Source organism: Pelmatolapia mariae, linkage group LG6 (genome assembly GCF_036321145.2).
Source record: "Pelmatolapia mariae isolate MD_Pm_ZW linkage group LG6, Pm_UMD_F_2, whole genome shotgun sequence".
NCBI lineage: Eukaryota > Metazoa > Chordata > Actinopteri > Cichliformes > Cichlidae > Pelmatolapia > Pelmatolapia mariae.
Genome location: NC_086232.1, coordinates 12,979,380 through 13,001,177, shown reverse-complemented (window position 1 = coordinate 13,001,177; position 21,798 = coordinate 12,979,380). Strand labels below are relative to the sequence as shown.

General features: G+C 44.5%; 1 protein-coding gene across 2 annotated transcripts; it reads right to left on the bottom strand.

Moving 5' to 3' along the window:
* Positions 1-129: 129 nt before the first annotated feature.
* On the bottom strand, positions 130-20,736 carry LOC134628966 (calmodulin-regulated spectrin-associated protein 3-like). Of its 2 annotated transcripts, XM_063475823.1 has the most exons (20): positions 20,705-20,736; positions 20,185-20,446; positions 14,109-14,386; positions 13,503-13,643; positions 12,533-12,619; positions 12,339-12,374; positions 11,771-11,818; positions 10,686-10,824; positions 10,178-10,317; positions 8,224-8,317; positions 8,076-8,127; positions 7,745-7,806; positions 7,616-7,646; positions 4,992-7,440; positions 4,792-4,913; positions 4,364-4,650; positions 4,179-4,278; positions 3,506-3,615; positions 3,261-3,379; positions 130-2,762 (listed from the first exon to the last, which is right to left on the bottom strand). In XM_063475823.1, the coding sequence occupies exons 2-20, from the start codon at positions 20,318-20,320 to the stop codon at positions 2,433-2,435; spliced, it is 4,761 nt and encodes a 1,586-aa protein (XP_063331893.1). In that variant the 5' UTR covers positions 20,321-20,446; positions 20,705-20,736; the 3' UTR covers positions 130-2,432. The 2 variants fall into 2 exon arrangements, with proteins under 2 accessions (XP_063331893.1, XP_063331895.1); XM_063475825.1 differs by lacking the exon at positions 11,771-11,818.
* Between the last annotated feature and the right edge of the window lie 1,062 nt (positions 20,737-21,798).

Below are 21,798 nucleotides of genomic sequence, written 5' to 3'. Positions count from 1 at the left end.
CAATAGCAAGGCTGTAAAAGAGCCAATAAGAGACTTTAGGTCAGTTATATAAAATTATCTTGTCTTCTCAATAAGATGAGGTCACATGCTGTAAGTGTGAGAAACGACAACAATGAAAAGTTTGATCAGTGGAGTTTAATCCAGTTTGTTATTTCATACATGTATGCTGGTTTGAAAGAGACCAGTTTCACTGTGTGCGCTCAACCAAGAGCAGAGAACCGTTTCAGTAACATTCAGTCCAATCTGGCTTCACCTTAACAAATGCTTTTGAATCCCTAATGAATCTTTTTAGGTGGTTTGGTGCTTAAACATACTGCCCTGTAACATTCATCAACTGTATAGAGATTTTCCATTTTTGCTGCAATGGGAAGTTTCTACTGCAGAAGGTGTGTCATTATAATGAAATGACTGCTGGCCATCTTTGAATATGACAGACCACATGTGGTGTAAAACCAGCAAAAGGTAATTCACTTGTCCTTCTCAGGTCATAAAACAAGACATGAGTTTCTTCTTTAATATTATGAACAGCAGGCAAATATTTAAAGCAACGGTGTCATCTTGCAAATAGTGCGTTTCACTGTTGTTTCTTTGCTATGTAGCAAAATTGGTCTGCTATGTTCATTCTCGCAGTGTTCAATCGTTTCCCTGAGTCACTGACCACGTTTCTACCTTCTAATGTCCATGTAATTGTGTTAACTATGGAGGGACAAGGAAAATGAAGGGTGCTGTGGTCTGGCCACTGGCCTTACACTATTGTTTTTAATTGGTGATTTATTTGTAACTCCCCATATACAATATCTCTATCCGGTGTACATATATATACACCCGGTTTTTCCAAAAAACTTAAAACGTTCCATGCAATAATCCAAATTAAAATTTAAACCTTATATTTTATTAAACATCAAATATTTAAAATGGGATTTAAAAAAATGTTTATTTTTAAATTGATACTAGGAACAGATTTTTTTTTAAAAGAAATGGGACGCATCTGCGTAGGCTCCATTAAAGCTGAATGATATATACAGACCTTTTCCCCATTTTCAAGAAAGACCTTAGAGTTTCTCAGTCAAAGAGTGGTCTGATTGCATTAATAAAGCATGGCTCCATGGTAGAAGTTCAGGTGGCTTAGCTGGCCTGCCTGCAGTCCAGACCTGCCACATTATGAAACAAAAAATAAAGAAAGAATAGAAAAGAACAGAAAATATGACATAGAGGCTCTGAACTGTTGAGATGCTCAAGGTCTCCATCAACCTAGAAAATATTTTGCTTCCAACACAGTTCAAAGAGCATAATTTACAGATGAGCTTATGCAATGCAACCCATGATTTGTAAGCAATTTCATTTTTTTATTGTTATTTAGACTTTATGCATTTCTTCATGCGTTGGGTGTCAGAATGTGCGGCAGTTGATGTGATCTAATTGCAAAATGGTCTCCAGTTTATTGTACTGCTGCACAATCACCCACAAATGTGAAAGACTTTCTTTTTTTAATGAAAGATTCATTAGGGAATACAAAGATGGCAATGCTTGGAACTCCAGTCTGTATCAATCTCTTCCCAAGAGCACAACAATTCAGGTACTTCTAGATGTAAGCTTGTTTATGACACGTCATTCTCAAGATTCGATAAGTCCAAGTATACAAAAGTTGTTTAAATTGGCATCTAATGCTCACATACCATCAATATAGTTTCATCAAAACCACAAGTTTCCACTGTGATCTTATTTTGAAATAAGCTTATACCACGTACAGTAAATAACCATTCATGCTGTGGTAATCATCTCTGAGAACCACTACACATTTACAGATGTCCAAAAGAAAAAGCTTGCCTCTGCTATATGTATCACATGGTTATGGCTATCTTCTTGCAAAACAAATGTGCTTTATCCACCTACTAAGAGTTACTGGTAGAATTAACATCGTAGACAACGAAAGTCCCGTCAGACACTCTGACGCGAAGGCATTTTCTCTGTCGTTTGGCTTTGTGTATAAAACTGGTGTTTTACTTAAGGGGAGGACTGGCTAGTGATCGGTAATTTCATGAAGTTTTTCAGGAAACAACTATTTTCTTTCAAAAGAAAAAAACATGTTTGTATTTTCAAACAATGAAAGTGTACGTAAGGAGACTTTTTAAAAGTAACTAATCCTTGAGTAATTACAAAACCTTCCTCTGTGTCAGTGTGCTGCTCCTGTCTCAAAGTTGTACTGTTGACACTTTCGTGCACATGAAGGGGAGTACAAATCGCTCCAATTTCTTTTTTTCAATTTCTTGTAAAATCTTAGGCCAACAGAGGTAAGGTGTTTTTTATGCACACGCACGTCTACAGGCCTGTCAGTGTGCACGTGTGTTTTTCGTGTTTCACTACAGTTTGACTGTAATTACAGTGTATTTAGAGTGTTTTCATCATCCATGTGCCACTGTGTGTACTGGATCTCACTTGGAAGTGACAGGCTTCTTAGTAACACTTGCTCTCCTGCTTCCTCCTCCTCCCGCTCCTCCTCCTCCTTGCCAGAGATGGCTGGGGATGGTGAAGGCGTCCACGCTCATGCCCACCGTTTTAGAGGGGATGGCACTAAACTGCTTCCTGTCTGAGCTGTATTTGTAGATGGACTCCACCTGAATGGAGCTAACCGTCCGTGGGCCCACCCCAGCCAATCGCACAAGCTCCTGGGTGTCAGGGTTCATGGTGTATACGCCTCGAAACTGGCAGCTGGAATCGCGGAAGAGGATGAGGAAGTGGTTGGCAGGACTCTTCTCCATTTCCTGAAGTTGGAAAAAAAATGAATAAAAGATGCAGTAAGCATATGTTGCATCTGTGAGTATGGTCTACACCAGGCATGTCTAAAGTCTGGCCCGGGGGCTGATCACAGACATCGGTCAGATGTTAAAATGCATTATTTATGGCCTGCCACCACAAACAGAATTAATAAAGTGTCACTTCTTCTCACCTCAGGGTAGCAACATCAGTAAGTCACTGAGATACTGATATTCAGCTTCAGGAGATAATTATGTTATTTTACTCTCTATATGTGAATGAAAAGCAGATTTATTTTGTTAAGGCTTGAAAACCAGATCACCATAATGAAAACGTTTGTGTTAGTAAAGTAAAATGTAAAAAACAGCATAATGTTTATGCTTCAAAAAAGGACGTGAAGGATTATTGGTCCCTGGGTGATTTTAATAAATATGGCGCCTACAGTTACAGAAATAGCAGAATTCACAATGATGTTGATTAAAAGTGAAGTAAAATGAGTCCTCTACCTCAACTATCTTGTTTTTTTGAGACTCGTTGACCTTCCCTGCGAGGCAGCAGCGAGACAGCGCGTTGTGAATGATGAATTTATTAGACTTGAAACTTGGTTCCTTGAAGAGTTTTGGACCTGAAATGTAAAAAAACAAAACAGACACGCTGGTTTTTGCAGAGCAACTACAGCTGAAAGCACTTGGGTATTGCCTACAAGTACAAAGGAACCAAGTGATCGCGTTGGACCTGCTTAACGTTGTACCTGTGTATTCTGGGGCAGGTGAAGTTCCATTTGAACCACTCTCCGAGTCCTTCTCTCCATTTGTCAGTCTGCTTGGTGTCACACAACCTGAAGGTGAATCAGGACGGGTGCTGCAAAAAAAACAAGAGTGCCCTGGTCGCATTATGACATCATAATAGACAGCAGGCAGATTGATCCAAATATCATTAGTATCAATACGAATGCTGGTACTGTATTTAAAATCTCGCTGTGTTAACAAACTACCCTACAAGATGCTCGTGAAAAAACAACAAATTGTTGCATTATTGATGTCAACAGATTTGCCAACATCAGGAAGTACAGGTACTATATTTTCTAGCATGCCCGCTACTTTCTGATGAATTGGAGCAATGTATTGAACATAGAGGATAGAAACAAACTAAATTACTGAAAAACTATAAATAAATCTGCAATCCATAACCAGAATTTTCTTTTCTCGAAATTTTGAGTTAGTAAGTTAAAATTTTGGGAAAATAACTCAAAGGTAGGTATCAGTATTTCAAGTTAATAAAAACCAAAACAAATCCTATTTTTTCTGCTTTACCACTGGAATTTCTGATATTTCACTCGGATGCAAACACCTGGCCAACTAACCGATGCTGCAATTTCTTAAGCTATGCTTGTGCTGCTGCGACCTGACAATGCAGCAGTGTACCTGCGGAGTCTCTTCGTGGGGTCACCACCATTGTTTCCTGGTTCGTCTGTGGCTGCCAGGTTGAGTGAGGAGTGAGAATAGACTCTGGTCAACTTAGTACCTGGGGAAGCAAATGGTAGAACATAAAAATAGTGCAGTCATTGAAATAATGTAGAAATACTTTTGCCAAACTATTTTGGCTTTACCAGTCGCTCCCTTGGCGGGACTCAGAGATAGCTGCGTTTCCTCTCTGGTCATGCTGCGAGGCCGGGAGCGGGTTTTCTTAGTGGAAGTTCGTCCTTGGTTAGTCGATTTTTGCTTAAGAACTTTGTCCAGGTCCTCCATGAGTCTGAGTTGTTGCCGCCGTGCGTACTCCCCCCGTGTAAAATCTCCACGGCGAGCTGGAGTAGCCGGAGGTGTAGGAGAAGGTGAGGTTGTGGCTGCAGGAGGTGTGTTGGAAGGTGATGCCACTTTTTTTTCTGAGGATGCTAGTCTAAACCCAACCAAACAAATTTAGGTTAATTTTACACACGTGCAACTCGAATTTGGACTTGTTAATCAACAAATTCAAGAAAAGCAAATCTGTGGGGATTTACTTTATATAGTTGCTTTCACAAATTTATACAAATATTACCTGATTTCCCTTTCTTGCTCATTCCACTGTCTCCTCTTCTTTAGTTCCTCTGTTCTCTTCTGCTGTCGTTCTAACAGTACCGCTCTACGTTGAGCCATCTCCCCTTCACTGTGAACCTCCTCCTACAAACAAAGAAGCATGTAATTCATGTGCATCCAAAATACACTTTTCCTTCTCCGTTCTCTTTTGCAAGAACTCACCTTGAAAAAAAATCCAATTCCTCCTTTGGCTCCCGCTTCGTTCTGCTCTTCACCTGGTTCTAACATCTCTGCCTCTCTTGCATGTCCGCCTTTCGATCCAATTTGTTCTTCTGGCACATCGCTGTCTTCTATTGGCAAATTTAGTCGCTCTATTGGATCCAAAGGTTCGGCAGGGATTCGTTCTGCAGGTTCCACAGCGGGTTCTGTGTGGTCGCTCATGGAATCAGAGGAGAACTCCTGCCCCTCATCAGTTGGTTCATCGCTTCCCCCCTCTGGTCCCCCAAGAGATGATAATGATACTTCAATCAGGCTGCATTGCTTTCCTGCACCTACGGCTCTTCCTCCTTCACCTCCTGTGCTGTATGCAGCAGACATGGACAAAGTCTCACTTTCAAATGAGCACTCAGAAGGAGCACCAGAGCTGCTCCCTCCAGCAGCCCTTAGACGATCTTGCCTGGGTTGCGGCAACCCTCCAATGACCTCTGTGTCTTCCTGCTCCAACTCCAGGCTAAACTGGGTGGGTGTTTCACTTGAGCCTGTGTCCGAGGTGCTCTCGGCGGCCTGTGGCTGCTGGGTAGACTGGGGAGACTCCTGAGGAGTCCGGGGTCCACCGATACGGAAGGAAGAAGAGGTCTGTACCTGACACTTGCTGGGCGACACGCGCCGCAGGTGTGGGAGTGTGTCCACAGTTTGGGTCGGTGTCAAGATGCGATTGAGCGGAGGGAACTTAAGTTCGGAAGGCCGTGGGTGAGGCTGGTGTTGGATACGTGGATGGTGTTTGGGGCTACGGGGAGTGGACTGACTCTTAGTGCGAGAAGCTGGGCAGGAGGAAGATATAATAGTTTTTGGTGATGTAGAAGAGGAAAGAAGATGAGACCGGCGTGATGGGGAAGAAGCAGATGGAGCATTGGGACTAGCAGGAATCACCCAAGCTTTACTGGTAGTCCTTGTTGGGGGTTTTGTCGGAGTTCTTGGTGGTGTTTTTGTTGGAGTGTGAGGAGGGGTTTTGGGTGCTGTTTTGGTATTACTTCTAGTTGTTGATTTTGGAGTTGTTCTGAGAATATTTTTGGGTCTTTGGTTGCTCATGAGTTGCTGTTGCTGCTCGGTAAGTTTCTGCATGTCCTTCTGTAGCGACTGCAGAGCCTCACTGAGTTTCTGCACCACCTCGTTGTATTCCACTAAAACAGCTTCCCCCACTTTCTCTGTTCCTTTTTCTTTCTCTGATCCTTTCTTACTTTCAATAGAGAATGTGACCTGTTTCTCTAACCGCGGAGGATTGGAAACAGATGGCTTCTCTTTCTCCTTCTCACCATCTTTCTTTTCTTTCTCCTCCTCCTGTTTCAGTTGTTCCTCCATGCGAGTGAGACGCTCATCAAGGGTCAGATTATCATCCGCTGCCTCGCCCCCTCCTTCTCCTTGCTCTCTTTTCAGTTGAAGGAAAGCGTTTTTTCCAAGCCGCTGCCTGTGCTTGGCAAAAATAGCTTCGATACGTCTTTTTTGAGCTTCGATGCTTTTGCGTTTTTCCTCGAGACGAACTCCCAGTTCCCAGGCCTCAGAGCCAGGTTCCGGAATTCTGGGACCTGGGCTGTCCTGGCGCCCTACTGCACCTGCTGGGGTGGAGGGTGTGTTTGGAGTTGCTGGGGTTGTTGGAGTCTGAGCAGAAGCCGACTCTTCCCCAGGAGCAGCAGGGTGTCTTCTTCGGTTGTCTCGTCGCTCAGCAAAGCTCGTCATGCGTGGACTGTTGCTGGTGCTGTGGTTTCCCTGACGACCGTTACTCGGTCGTATGTTACCCGGGGCGTTTCTAGGCATATCGTCCGATGCTTCCGAGGAGTCGACGCTGCCATCTCGCAGTACAGAGTCGTCATCACGTGACATATCAGAATGTCCTGACCTCTCCCGGCTTTCTCTCCTTCCTTGCCTTTCATTGCCGCCCACTTCTCCTCCAACTGGCCGGTATTGGATTCCGGAGCGACATGGAGCAGAGCTGCTGAGCTGGGGATTATCCTCTTCAGGCGAGTGCAGAAAGAAACCTGCTGGAGCTCCTTCAGGACGTAACCTGGGCTCCGGCCTGTCTGCCAAAGCTCCTTTCCCACCTTTCTCAGGTACCCTTCCCTTCTTCTGGTCTTTGCTGCCCGGTCTATGGACGACCTGCATCGCCTCCTCAATGGTCGGCAGCTCTCCCATTTGTGCGGTGTGTGCATACGGGCCCCAGGAAGAGCGCTGCGATGGGGCTGAAGCACTGACCAGGTGGCTGAGATCCTCCGGAGGGCTGTACGGGACACGAGTCATCCCTGCTGATGTCACCGGTGAGGTCATTGCTGGGATGGCAGTGGCGAGGCTGTCAGTGCTGACGGAGCGAAAGACAGAATCTATTGGGTTTCCCATGACAATGTCAACATCACTGTCCAGGCCAAATGGGATGCTGAAAGTCACTGCTGACAGAGGACGACTGCAGAGAGGTGGGTGACAACGGAATGATGGATAAATGGATGAGTTGCACCAACAAGTATGGAAAAGCACAGTCCACAGAAGCCAAAGTAAGAAGATTAAAAAAATTAAGATAAAATATGAGAGCAACACAACACTTACGATAGAAACCACAGAAAGGGTTTAAGGGTATCTACCTGATTTGTTTCTTTGTCCAGCTTTTGTTTTCTGCAAAGAAAATAACTTATAAGTCTCACACAACGGCTAATTGCACGCAAATGCAAAATAGCAATAGGCATAAAAGATGCGTGCCCAGTAACTGTTACCTGGTGAAACTGGAGAGGAGATGGGTACAAATGGTTGTTTAAAGATGAAAGAAGGAGAACCGCTGAAAAGGGACAACAGTGTTACACAACACAGCCAATTTTTGTCTGTGGCCCATCTGTTTGACTCAACTGCTGTGCGTATGTTGATTTTTAGTTCTCTAAAACTCTTCCCCTTGGCTTGACTAGGTCCTGTTTGACTGTATTCAGGTTTATTTAAGTTGAGCGTTATTTCCTACCCTGTAGTAATTTGGGTTTAGTGACTGGTCTTTTTTTAAAATAATATTTCTAACCACTTTTTGTGTATGTACTTGTATGTGTGGCATGCTGGTACCTGTTGCTGTTACCACTGACAGGACTAATACAGTCAGTTAACCCTGAGACATCTGAAAGGTACAGAATGCAGTGTTACAGTCAGTGAACAAATGTGCACAAAGCCAGTAAAGCAAAGAAGTTCTTATTAACGTGGTGAAGTCACGAACCTGTGAGGTCAATGGGTTGTACGGGCTGGACAAAATCAGGTTTCTTGATCTCAAACCACTCCAGCAGCTCTGCTATGAAGCTCATGATGTTAAGCTGAGGAAAAGAGTGTGTTAGTGTAATATATGGACATTATGAAGACAGTATCAGCACTGAATACATTACTTTAATGTCACGCCTCAGACTCAAGATAACTATATTACTATAACTATGAGATAGACCTTTCAGACATAACATTATGACCACCTGCCCAGTATGGTGTTGTTCCGCTTTGCTGCCAAAACAGCCCTGACCTGTTGAGGCAAGGACTCTACTAGGCCCCTGAGCTGTGATATCTGCACCAAGATGTTAGCAACAGATCCTTTAACTCATGTAAGTTGCAATGTGCCTCCATGGATCAGACTTGTTTGTCCAGCACATCCCACAGAAGCTTGACTGGACTGAGATCTGGGGAATTTGGAGGCCAAGTCAACACCTCAAACTGACTGCTGTGTGCCTCCAACCATTCCTGAATTATTTTTGTGGCAGGGCATATTATCCTGCTGAAAGTGGCCACAGCCATCAGGTAATATCATGCTACAATGCTTAGGTAGCTGGTATGTGGGTTTCCCAGCAGAACATTCCTCAAAGCATCACATTGCCTCTGCCGGCTTGGTTTCTTCCCATAGTGCATCACTCACACACCGTCATCCACTTGATATAAAAGAAAAAGCGATTCATCAGACCAAGCCATATTCTACCATTGCTCAATGATCCAGTTCTGATGTTCATGCTCATTCATTGTTGGTGCTCTCAGTGTTGGACAGCAACCCTGACTGGTCTGCAGCCCCATACAAATACAAATTTTATTTGTCACATACACAGTACAACATATAGTGAAATGCTTGTGTCCTGAACTGCGGACAGGCTGCAGACGCAACCGCGATATTCCAGGGCTAGTTTTTAGCATGGGGGGGGGGGGGGGGGGGGGGGGGGGGGGGGGCGCCTTACTGGATACCGTTTGGGAATCAAACTTGTGATCCAAGCTCCAGAGGTGTGTAGTCTTACCACTACACTATCCACAACAAACTGTGATGAACTCTGTACTCTAACACCTTTCTATCAGAACCAGCAGGAACTTATTTGGCAATTTGGTAATTCTACTGGCAATTCTACTCTATCTGAGCACTCAAAGCGCTTTATACAACATGTTCATTCACCCCAATCACACCAGTACTTTTCTAAGTTTTCAGTGCTGTCTAACTAACATTCACACACATTCACACTTCGATGGATGCATCGGAGAGCAACCTGGGGTTAGTATCTTGCCCAAGGATATTTGGCATGCAGACTGGAGCAGATCGAAACAACAACCTTCCGGTTAGTAGGTGATCCACTCTACCACCTGAGCTACAATAGTTCGTCTGTTGGATCAGACCACACAAACCAGCCTTCACTCTTCACATGCACCAGGTAGCCTTGGCCGCCCATTGTTGCTGGTTCACCACTTTTCCTCCTTTGGACTACATTTTGACAGATACTGATCACTGCAGACTGGGAACACCCAACACGAGTTTAGGTGCTTTTTAAACCCTTTTTAAAACAAGTTTTGCAGACGCTATGGCTCAATTGTGCAGCCATCACAATTTGGCCCTTCGCTCAAATCCGTACCCTTGCCCATTTTTCTCTTTCTAACCCATTAACTTTGAGGCCAAAGTCTTTACTTCCTCTCTAGTATATCCCACTAAGAGACGATCGGTTTAATTCACTTCATCTGTCAGTGGTCATAATGTTATACCTTTTCGCTCTAAAAGCTGGCTTCTGTTGCCATCTAGTGGTTTAAATTGAAACCAACTTAAACCATTCAGACCACAAACATTTTTCAGCCAATAGAAAGGATTAAGTTAAGAGTAAACACCCATACAAAGTTACTCTGTTAACTATCAACAGTTTAATGTCAGAGACCGTGACGCTTACATGCAGAGTCAGTGGTGCGTAGAGCATATCCTCCACAGCAAGGGGGCAGCAGCTCTGCAAGCTGCTCTCACAGAACTCTTTGATCAGCTGCAGGTTGTAGAGAGAGTCAGCTACTGACATGGTATCCTTCAGACACACATCTGGAAGGAGTAAACAATGAAAAACAATGGAACAATGCTGCTTCCAGATGTTTGTCAAAGAGAACATATTAAATATATTTGCTTCACATCAAGCTAAAAGATGCTTTTTTAACCCTTTTAAAAACAAAATCTAAATAGAGAACATGGGAGGCACTATTGCGTTTTGTGACTATACTGATGTACTAAAAGTTCCACGAAATGCATTAACAAGCAACATTTCCAGGAAATTGTATTTTAAATTACAGCCCTATCGCTTAAGCTGTTGAGTATTTTGAAGCGCACATTGACTAAATATAAATATTTCATCATCCTATCTGTACGTCTATGAACAACTATGCATGTGTGTTAGTGTCTGAGTTCACGTGTACCCTCTAGAGGCAGCAAGCTGGGGCAGTAATAGTGCAGCACAGCAGCTATTGCGCAGCCATTAGACAGATCTTTGACCGCAGAAACCAGAGGGAAAGTGGGAGTCAACTTAGACTGCACTTTGTCCTTCCTATAGCGGATCTGGATAAGAAAAGAGAGGGAAGGAGAAGGAAATTGACATAGGGGGGAAAAAGAAAGTTTTGCAAGAAGAAAAAATAAGTGAGACTAAAAGCAGACAGGCAGGGAACAGGTTGTTTTTAAGGGGATTCAGAGAGAGACTCAGAAGTAGCAAAGGAAATATAAAATCAGCCAGCGTTGTGTTTCCGTCAGACAAGAAACAAAAGCATTGACTTAAAGTGTGAAGCCAGCCAAACACCAGGAAAAACTGCAAAGAGAAGAAAAGCCCATAGAAACAAAGCACAAGACCAATGATGCCTCAAGTTCGTACACATATTGACACAGCAACCAGAAGGTGCAGTGCAACAGTTAAAAAGGGACATTGCAAAAAAGAAAAAAGACTGAAAGAAAGACGTGAAAAGGAGGATGTTTGTTTTTCGGTGTCCATGCAGCGGTAATGGGCACTGATGACACTGTGAGCCTTTGCTTCTAATTGGCATTGATTAAATGAAAAAAGTAAAAAAAAAAAAGAAAGAAAAGAAAAGGTGACTCTCGCAGCTCAGATGCCGCATCAGTCTTTGACGTCCACATGAGATAAACACACCCAAAAACAAGGCATCTGTAACATAAGCTGACTGTCCCACAGCCTTGTTGGAGGAGGACAAAGAAGGCGCGTTCAGCTTCAAAGGGTAGCACACAGTGGCGCCGTGCCTCCTATAACAAGGCTCTGTAACACACAACGATAACTATGGAGAAATTGTGTTAAAGGCTAATGAGTTTTAAAGTGATCCATCCAGCCTCGAGGTTGGAGTGGTGGTTAGCTCGCAGTCAGCTGTACGGTCAGTCACTGGTCGACAGCGTGGTAGGTGAGGTGTGGCGATTGGTCGGTTTGTCGGTCAGTTGAGTGCAATGGTACGGGTGGCGGGGGTGGGGGGAGAGGGTGAGAGAAGAGCGAGGTGTTATACGTTACCACTGGCGGCTTATTCCCCGACTCCTTCAAACAAAAAGCGATAGCATGCTGGATGGGGGATGGCAGAGAGAGGGAAACAAGCATAAATGACAAGGGGGCCGCTCATCATGGGAACCGCCACACCAAAAAACGTCTGCTCAGGGGGGAGAGGACAGAGCGATGGAGGAGGAGGAGGAGAGGAAGGGGACAAACAAAGGGAGCACAAATGTCTTTTAATAACCACTTAATAAAGGTCATTTCACCTCTGTCGCCTCCTCCTCCTTCTCCAACAACCCCTCCTCCACATCGCCTCTAAAAATCTGGCTCATTTTGAGATGAAACTGATGACTGAATGTAACAACGTCAGAAACACCCAGTGTCCAAAACAGCATCAGTTGACAATAATAAGGAGTTTCAGGACATAATGGGGCACCAGATCGGTCAGCTGGTATTAAGATAAGTCTACTGGACACTTTTTATGAGGAGACAGGTAAAAGGTATGTGTGGGCATTTCCAGCAGGCACAATAATGTCAGCCATAGCAGATGGACAGACAAAGAGGACAACAGAGAAGAGAAGAGTACACTTACGGGGACTAGTTTCCAGTACCACCGGGTGGACTGACACTGCCAGAGATCAAGGAGTGACAGAGACAAACCGAGGGGAGAAAACAGAAGCAGGAGGTCAATGTTTGAAGCTGCAGCAACATAGCAATGAGGCACAGATGCTTTATTACAAGTCATCAAGCATGCGAGTATTTATGTGTTTGTTGGCGGTATTTTACCGAATCCTGAACAGGCTGCAAGTCTGTGCAATTCTGTGACTTAGGTGGCTCTTCTTCTTCTGTGCTTTCTCTTAGCTTCTGGTTCAACTGCAAATGTAAGACAAACACTATTACAGTAGAACTCACATGATTTCAAAGTTACAATGTTTTATCACAAGAAATAAAAAGTTTCTTAGCTAATGCTAGCTAATATGCTAGCATTAGCTGATAATGAAATTATTAAGCTAAAGAAATGATCACTTCTTTAGCTTAATTAGCAAGTTTCACTATCCCAGCTGTCATGGCGTGAGAGATGGGGTACATCATGGACTGTAAACAAGTCTGCCCATTTTACAAGATTCGTTCACTCCACGATTCAGAAACAACAATTACCCAAGATACGTTCACTGGCTAACAACATGTGATTGACACGTTGTAATCCAATAAATGTATGGTTTCACAGTCAGATCCTCCCTTCTCTTGTCACGCCCAGAATCAAAACACCAATCTGTGATTGTGGAAATACTGATGCTTCAAAACAGTATAAACCAGTGGTTGTCATCATAGTAGTTATGTCCATCTTTTATACCGTCTCTTGACAGCATCCATCTGAGGATGAAATGGTCATGTAATTCTGCATAACTTTGAATCTCAATACAATTTCATCTAGTGAGGTTTTTTTTGTCTTCTCTGCTACAAAGACCAACGCTTCTTTGTATCAGGTTGTAAACGTGTTTATTTTTGTTGTAAAGCTGGACATTTTAACAGTCGGTGTGGATTGATTCGCTTATAGAGCTAACCTCAGGTTGCCACTGGAGGCACTGCAGAGTCTGTGGTATTTCAGCATTCAGATTCTCATGACTAGTCCTGTCAGTGATGTTGTGTTATGTGTGATAACTTAATCTAAGGCTTTAAACCAATAAAAACCATGAACTGGGACAGAAGCTGAATCTGCTGAGACCAGCAGAAATCACCGATGTTGTGTTCTCACCCTGTTGACCCAGAAGAGCAGTCCATTCTCCCACGGCGCTCCAACACCCATCTGCTCCGCCTCCACCGCCATTTTCACCTGGCCCACCGTCTCTTTGGCAGCCAGTGACATCAGCGAGTCAATAAGGGCGAGGTGGGCTTTCTGCACCAATCAGGGAGAAGAAGGACCATTTAAGCACCTGAGTAGCTGGTATGACTGAGACTGAAATGTTGGCACAGTTGGAAAGGCCAGTCTGAAGATTGTGGTAAAGCATTTCTATTTTCAGCATTTCTGTAATGTATTGGTTTCGATGGAAACAGTACATCATGAACTATCCCTTAATATGAGCTTTCTTTATTGTTTCCTTCTTTTCTTTATATTTGCTTCTCTCTTCCTATCCTTCCTTCTGTTGTTTGCTACCGCCCTTCCTGGCTATTGTCTGGCCTTCCTCTTTTCCTTCCTGTAAATGCTCCAATCTTACATTGGAAACCTCCTATAAAAAATGTTTTTAAATTTTATTTAAGTGACTATTCAAATGCTACCTGAGATGCTGAAAGCATGTTTACCACTTGCAGGCTGAATTGAAAGTAGAAAATACACTATCATACAAATACACAACACACACACCGTTTTAATAGGGCTACTGCTAAGGTCCTCCTCTGTGACATCGGCATCCTGGACCTTTGGAGCGAAACCTTTCTTAATGAGGAACTGCAGGAGGGCAGAGTTATCAGCTGGAGACCCCTGCGATGCTGGCTGAGAGGCCCCGTGTGCCTGGGCAAGCAGTGCCTGAGCTCTGCAGTAGATCTCCGGGGAGAGAAGCAGCTTGGAGACAGCCGGCTTGAGGTGCTCTTGTTCATACTGGTCCTTATAGAGCGGATCGCGCAACTCCACCGGAACGTTCTCTGAAAAGAAAAGGACATTCTCACTTTGGTTTTTGGAAGAAGAGTCCACATTAGCAAATATTAGCAGCCAACAGGTCTACTGCTCTCTTTAGGGGTCACTACAGTGGATCACCTGCCTCGCTCTCATTCACATGGTGGTCAGAGCTCACTTCACAGGCCAGATTTACTAACACACTGTTCCATCACAAACTGGGTTTTTGTTGGAATTTACGAAGAGAGCACAGTGACAAGATTGCATATAAGAGGTGGGAACGTAGAGCTTTTTGCAACTGACCCTGTTGCATTTGTGATTCTGGAAGTTCCCCTTTCAAGGCGCAAAATATAGAGAGGGGAATATTTAAATCAAGCAGATTATTGTTAATTGTACAGATATTTAACACTGAATCACTTATTATGGGGTAGCTGTAGCTAAGGAGGTAGAGCAGGTCATCTGCTGATTGGAAGGCTGGTGGTTCGATCCCTGGCTCCCTTCAGTCTGCATGCCAAAAATCCTTGGGCAAGATACTAACCCGAAGTTCTTTGCTGATACATCCACTGGAGTATGAAAGGTCGTTAAAAAGCACAGAAAAAAACTTATTTAAGATTTGACTTCCACGCTATTTTGACCCGTTTAGTAAATCTGGACTCAAATCTTCTTAGAATTAGCATATTATCTCAATGGATGTTGCTAGCATGCAAAGGTAAAGAGAAAAATTCTTTATGAAATATTTTTAATTGTCAGTTTGACCAGCAGCAGCTTTTGAAAAAGAGGTTTGAGATTAAAGCACCAACTTCTAGCTCCTCTTTACACACCGATCAGGCATTACATCATGACCACGTGTCCAATAAGGTGCTGTTCCCCTTTTGCTGGCAAAACAGCCCCGACCTTTTGAGGCATGGACTCCACTAGACCACTGAAGGTGTGCTGTGGTATCTGGCACCATGATGTTGTCAACAGATCCTTTATCCTGCTGAAAGAGGCCACAGCCAACAGGGAATACAGTTTCCATGAAAGGGTGTACCTGATCTGCAACAATGCTTATGCTTAAAGAAACAATGCTAGATGCAAAAGATACAGCTGTGTTTAGAAATTCACATAGTTGAATGGTGCAAGCTGTACACTCATCTATCTCCAAGCCGAGATCATTGAGAATAAGAACTTGTGAGAAGACTTGGAGTCTTCTCACACTCCCGGTCTCTGCGGCCTGCTGGAGCGGGGGGGCTAGGAGGAGGAGTTGGCCGTCCGACTGGGGTCTGGTGTGTGGGGCCTCCCTGCTGCTGCGGAGTCGGGGCAGTCTGCTTCTCCCCACTGCAGGGAAAAGGGTAACACCACCTGGGTCTGGGTGCAGTTTCCCCCTCCAGGGGCAAGGGTACCTAGACCCGGTTCTTAGAGTACGCTTGGGGAGTGTGATTGTGTGTACAGCGTCTCTTTATGTCTGTCTCCACGTTGGTTGAGTGTGGAGTAATTGCCTATGAGAGCATGAGGGTGGGAATGGATGTTTGTATTTGAGTGTGCCTGTATGTCTGTGTCTATATGTCAGGTTGGGTATCAGACGCCACCTCTCTGGGGACATCTCAGGCCCTCCAAGGTTTGGAGGCCTATCTCCCCCCACCACTTCCCCTGCCGGTGGCAGACGCCCTCAGATATCGGTGCGTTGGTGGTTCTTTGTGTCCGGGGGTGGGCGTCCGGGTACACACCGGCTCACTCCTTGGTGGCTGCTTATTGGGGCCTGGAACCTGGGGCTCGCTCGGGCCACTTCAGGGGTGGGGTGCCCTCGGCCTCTCGGCCTGGGGCTCGGTCACTCAGGCACAGCTGGCTGCCGGCGGAGCTCACGGGCACTGGGATAGTGGCGCGGCTGCCCCTCTGTTGGTCTTCCTTGGTCTCTTGTGTTCTGGGGGCCTCTGGATGTCTGGAGTTTTGATCTCCTCCATACCTGCTTCATGCCCTGGAGGATGGGACTGTGGCCCCCCACACCCTCTAGCAGATCATTACATTAAGGAACCTTTTAAATACAAGCGCGCTCATGCTCACAGGTGTACACACAGGTGATCACACACACAAACTACACCCTTTTTGGCTCCTACCTCAAAGCACACTGTGCGCTGTCGATCTTACGTGCTGCACAATAATGTTTAATATTAAGTATTTAGTGTTATATTCCCATATATCATTGTGATGTTGTTTATTCTATTGCTCTCGTTTTCTTCTGCTTGTTTTCTTTTTTCTTTCTCAACAGGTGATCCAGGTGATCGATATATGTATTTTTTGTCTGCTTATTTTGTTGGTTTTTGTTTTTTGCCCTTTATCCCCGTCCCTCTTCTCCGCTGTTTTTTTTTTTTTCCCCCTCTTTCTTTCTCCCTTTTCTTTTCCCCTGTCCCGTATCTAGCAAGTAAAAATAAAAAAAAATAAAATAAACAATAAAAGGTAAATCAAATGGACCATTACGGCAAGGCTGGGATGGTCCATTTGGTAAAGTAAATCCGTTGGGCATCTTTCTTCGCCTTTAGACAATAATTCTGATGGCAAAAGAACCAAACGGGACAGGTTTAAAAAAAAAAAAAAAGAGAATAAGAACTTGTCCACTTTATACAAGAGCTACATCTCTTAGGTGCATGTGAGCCGATATATATGAGGAGAAAACACTGAGCTTTCCTGTGCTGTGCTCTGGGAACGGTAAAAACTGCCAGCTGGAATTCTGATGCAGAGAAAGGCTTTATGAAAACACTGTCCTATGTAGAAAAGGCTGCAGCAGTCACACAGGCTGTTTGCAGCCAGTCTTGTCACATAAACTGTGGAGAAATATAAATAACTTATGGAACACACTGAAGCCGTATTCCCACAATGGAAATCTCTGACGGAAAGCTACAGAATCTGACTGCAGGAGGCAATAATGTCATCATCTTCACGTACAGCTCAGCTAGGTTACCCAGACAAGAGAGTGTGTGTTTGTGAACATGTCCAGTCCGCTAGGAGTGGGTCAGTTCATAGACACATACACACTGTGACCACAAAAACACACAATTCCCTGACTGACCCATATTCCAACTTGGCATGATCTGGAAGACTGGAGTAGATTTGAAGGAACTCTCAGAGCTCGCATGCCTTCCGTTCACTCTGCAGTCAGTCCCTGATCTCTTTAAGTCTCTGCCATTATTTTCTACCCCCTCACTTCTTGGTCCGTCCACACACATTTTCAGAGTGACCCGCAATGAGCGCCACAACTACTCTCCACTGTCGTAAGGCTTACTTCTGTAACTGAAACTCCTCCTTCCTATGCTGTGCCCCATTTCTCTGAGGAGAGGAGACAAAAGATTTGACGAGCACATCGATTACACTGAGCACACACTGCAGTGCAGTGTGACACACGCGCACTGTTTTTGGGGTTGAACCCCTTTGCCTTTCAGACTCTGTAAAGAGAGCTGGGAGGAAATAGGACTGCGGTCACTATGGGAACGATGAAAATGGAAAGTGGCCATTTGTCCCAATCACAGCTGAGGCAATGAGACTGGACTGCAGAGTAGGAATCAGCTAAAGCATTTAACGTTACACACAGTGTATCTGGGAACATAACAAACAGGACTGTGGAGCTATCCATTTAAATCTTTCTACCACAGCGCAAACACATGTTTAGGGAAGCAGATAAGGATTATTTTCTCTATGGATTGACCTGCTAATCATTCTAAAAACAATGAACAATGTCCAGGATAGATTTCCAGAGCCAATCTCAGACTCTTCAGATTGTTTCCTTGTGCAACCATTATCCCAGAACATGAAAAACATCCTGTTCTGTCAAAGAAAAGCAGAATATTCCACGAGTTAAAATGGGAATTTGTAACATATAAGCTTGAAAATGGAGAGAAGGTACTAATCTGCTTGAATTCAAATGGTTCCTCTATTTAGACGAATTTAAATTCATGTTGAGTTAAAGTCCACTCATCATTTCAGGGTTACATGTGCTGAAATTGATGATTTCCTTACTACCAGGGAAACCTATGAATGCCAGCTCTTTCAGGACATAAATTTAAGTCAACATTATTTTGGGTTGCATCTGAAAAAGTTGAATGATTGCTAAATCCCCAGCACTCACAGAAGGTGGTTCACTTCTAGTTGGTGTAGACCAAAAACAGAGCTAAAACTGATGTGAACACATACGCACGTGGTGACTCTCGGTTTGTCACTTCTCGTGAGTTAGAAATATTTTATTGATGATGCGTGACTCCTGCTCAGACAGGACAATCCTGCCAAAGAGATCTTAACTCTCAGTAAGGCCATTTCCTGGTTAAATAAAGGTCACGGAGTCTTTACTAGAAGACTATTACCTAACTTGACTTGGAAACCACATGATACCAAGAAAAAAAATACAACTGGTTTCATAATGTCTCTGTTTGTTTTAAAGTGACACAATCATTAGATAACAGCTCTCTGCGGTCCTGTCCACTGTTTGGGTGGAATAATAAACCTCGTCAGTGTGAGGACTGTGACTGGTGCATGAATCTCATGTGCAGCTTTATTAGTGGCATTTTCCTCAGGGCTTCCATTAAAAATTCGACAAGACACCCCAGTGGACATTTTCCAGTTGACGGATAACAATGAAGCCTCCCTGCTGAGGGGCTTACAGCTCATCTCTCCTCCTCTCTGCTGTCCTGCACTGACGGGGAGGCCAGACACAAATGTGATATGAAATTCTGTCTAAAGCCATTACTGCAGCAGATAACCTGGATTATTACACGCGCAAGTTTACTACTGCTTAGTTAGCCTGCTGTGTGACATCACTGCTTTAGCCAGCACAGTCTGAACCTTCCCACATGCACATTATGTGAGATTGGGTCATGTCACATTTGTCATGCTAAAAGGAGGCCGGAGGTAGCCACAACACTAACCAGAGCAATAGCAGCTGGCAGGATACTGTACTGCTGCAAAATCAAATAAGGTTGTGTTTTGGTCGGTTGGTCTGATCAAATGACAAAACTGCTGATTGCAGACCCAGCCACGCAGCATGATGTCACCCGATACAGAGCAGGCATAAAGTACACAAAGACCAAAGCTGACCTAACATTTCTTCCACAGTGTGACCAAAATCTAAACACCGTGGTCTTCATGAGAGGTGGTTTAACGCAGCAGGATGCTGCATCTACACCTGCTTACAGCATTCAGAAACCCTCTGCATTCTTTGGCCTGTTAATGCAGGGAGGAGGTGGCACTTGTGCCGGGTTTATTCAGAACTTCTTCAGGGAATGAATGCGTGTGGTGCAAGAAAGCCATCCATTGTCTTAGCAGCCCCACTGTGTCACCTTCACCACACCGTGCGTGCGTAACACTGACACAAATATTATGCGGTCTTGACCCATTTAGAGCAGGCCCACACATGAGCTATACATACACATTTTCCAAATCCACAAAAAACAAACAAATACATTTGCTCGTCGTTACAAATCTCTCCACAGGCCTGACTGAGCCCGGCTCTGACAAAGGCTTTGTTGTCCGGTTCCTCCACGCATCACGCACCACTGAGGAGATTCCTTCTGACAAGCCTCGTGCTCACGTCAAATAATTGGCTAATATGATAACCTGCACGCGCTGCGGAAACTGCACACCCGATAGAGGGGGGGAGACGCTGGCGCAGGTTAACCACGAGCATCGTCGGGGCAGAGGATGATAATGATGGATGACGCGGAGAAGGAAGCTGGGGCTTTCCCTTGAAGGCAGATAGCAGAGTTAGACTGACTCGGAGCTGCATATGGAGCGGGATACAGCGGGATAAATTATTAAGCGCCCCACCCAAGATGCGCCTCAGCTGTGGGTAGAGGCTGGAGGGTACCTGCAGAGCCGTAGGATTTCGACAGCAGCCACCGAACGCTGGCGCAGATCTTGGCTCGATTGAAGTCGTATTGGTCCAGCGGTTTGATCTCCGGCACCGAGAAGGTCTTCTTCATCGCGCTGGGAGAGTCCACCATGGCTGCGGTGTATCGCACCGAGGACACGGAGGCAGCAGCAGCAGCAGCACCGGGGAAATGTGAGGAGGAGGGATGGAGAAGGAGGCGGGGGAGGAGGGGAAACGGAGGAGGGCTCTGTGATTTAGACTGAAGACAAACAAATGAATGATAATAAATCAGTTATCACAAACAGAGGGTTGATAATAGAAACGTGGTCTGCTGACAGATTTGTTTCTTTTAAAAAATAAATGTCACACTGGTGCCACCAAGCCGGCTCCACGCCCCCCTAAACGTCACAAATCAGCCAGTGAGGATGTTCCTCAGATCGGCGATGCTCTCCGCAGCAGCACAAACAGCACTAACAAACCTCCGCTCCCGTTCACAAGAGCACATTGATGGAATTACCTGACGCCACTTTTCAGCCTGTAGACTCGGCATAAACGCGAGTAACAGCCTCCTTCCTCCACACGGCGGCGCCCTTGAGCAAGGCATCAACTCGATCACTCACTGCATCTGGAAAGTACTCACAGCGCTTCGTTTGTTCCACATTGTGTCATGTTACAGCCTTATTCACGTTCATTTTCACACCGTATTCTAACGCAGTAACCTCAACGAGAAAGTGAAAAGTTTGGGTGAAATTCTTGCAAATTTAACCCAAGCGTCACACAAATGGGTAGCTTTTCTGTAGCCTACCGAAACAAACTACTGCTGCTACTACTATAGCCATCCATAGTAGTGCTAATAGAGTTTTAGCACCATCTCTCTCACACTCTGCCTTTTAATCAGTTTAAATATAGTTGTGAATGAATTCTCTGCCACTTATGAAGAGATGATGTATGAACCTGTGAACCGAGGGCTAGACCTTACATAACCTTACAGACATTTCTATTAGATTTGTCTCCCTAAGACCCTTACATGGTCTTGTTATTGATTGGTTCCCCCCCATGTAATAGTTAACCTAGGTTAATGTAAAAACCACAGTCTGATGTTCTTATCTAGTTGGGCCCTTGAAGGTTGAAGGTTTGCATGACCACAAATTATGAAACAGCTGCCTGCAGACAGAAGAACAGTGCTGAAATTCATTCAGTGCTGAAACTGCCAGCTCGGCACTAAATGAATTTAGACAACCAAAACATTTTAGTGAATATAACCAGTGTTAGGTGTTACAAACTCAGGAAACAGGAAACCACCCTGACAGTCAAAACATCAGCAATGTGCTGCTAAAAAAGCCATGCTGCAGCACATCTTAAGTCTTAACACACAAAACCCCAAAGAATCTTCGTTTTATGGAAGCATTTCTCTTGCAGCATCCAGGAAACGCAAGAAAACCGTTTAAACTTGAATGTTTTAGAAAGCTTTTGCACTGTGTAAGAAACTGCAGGAACTGGATCTCGTGTGAGCAAACATCATGCCCAGAAACCTGCAAACTGCATCAGGAATCTGGTTAAAATGAAACTGAGTAACTCTGAGATTTCTGAGCAGAGAGAATAAAGACGGAG

Bases quoted from the DNA above. Each gene is read 5' to 3' on its own strand.
- LOC134628966 (XM_063475823.1), bottom strand. From the start codon at position 20,320: ATGGTGGACTCTCCCAGCGCGATGAAGAAGACCTTCTCGGTGCCGGAG. The intron at 13,644-14,108 runs GTGTGTGTGTTG...TGATTGGTGCAG, and splicing joins GCAGTAGCCCTATTAAAACG to AAAGCCCACCTCGCCCTTAT. The intron at 4,279-4,363 runs GTAAAGCCAAAA...TTGCTTCCCCAG, and splicing joins TCCCGCCAAGGGAGCGACTG to GTACTAAGTTGACCAGAGTC.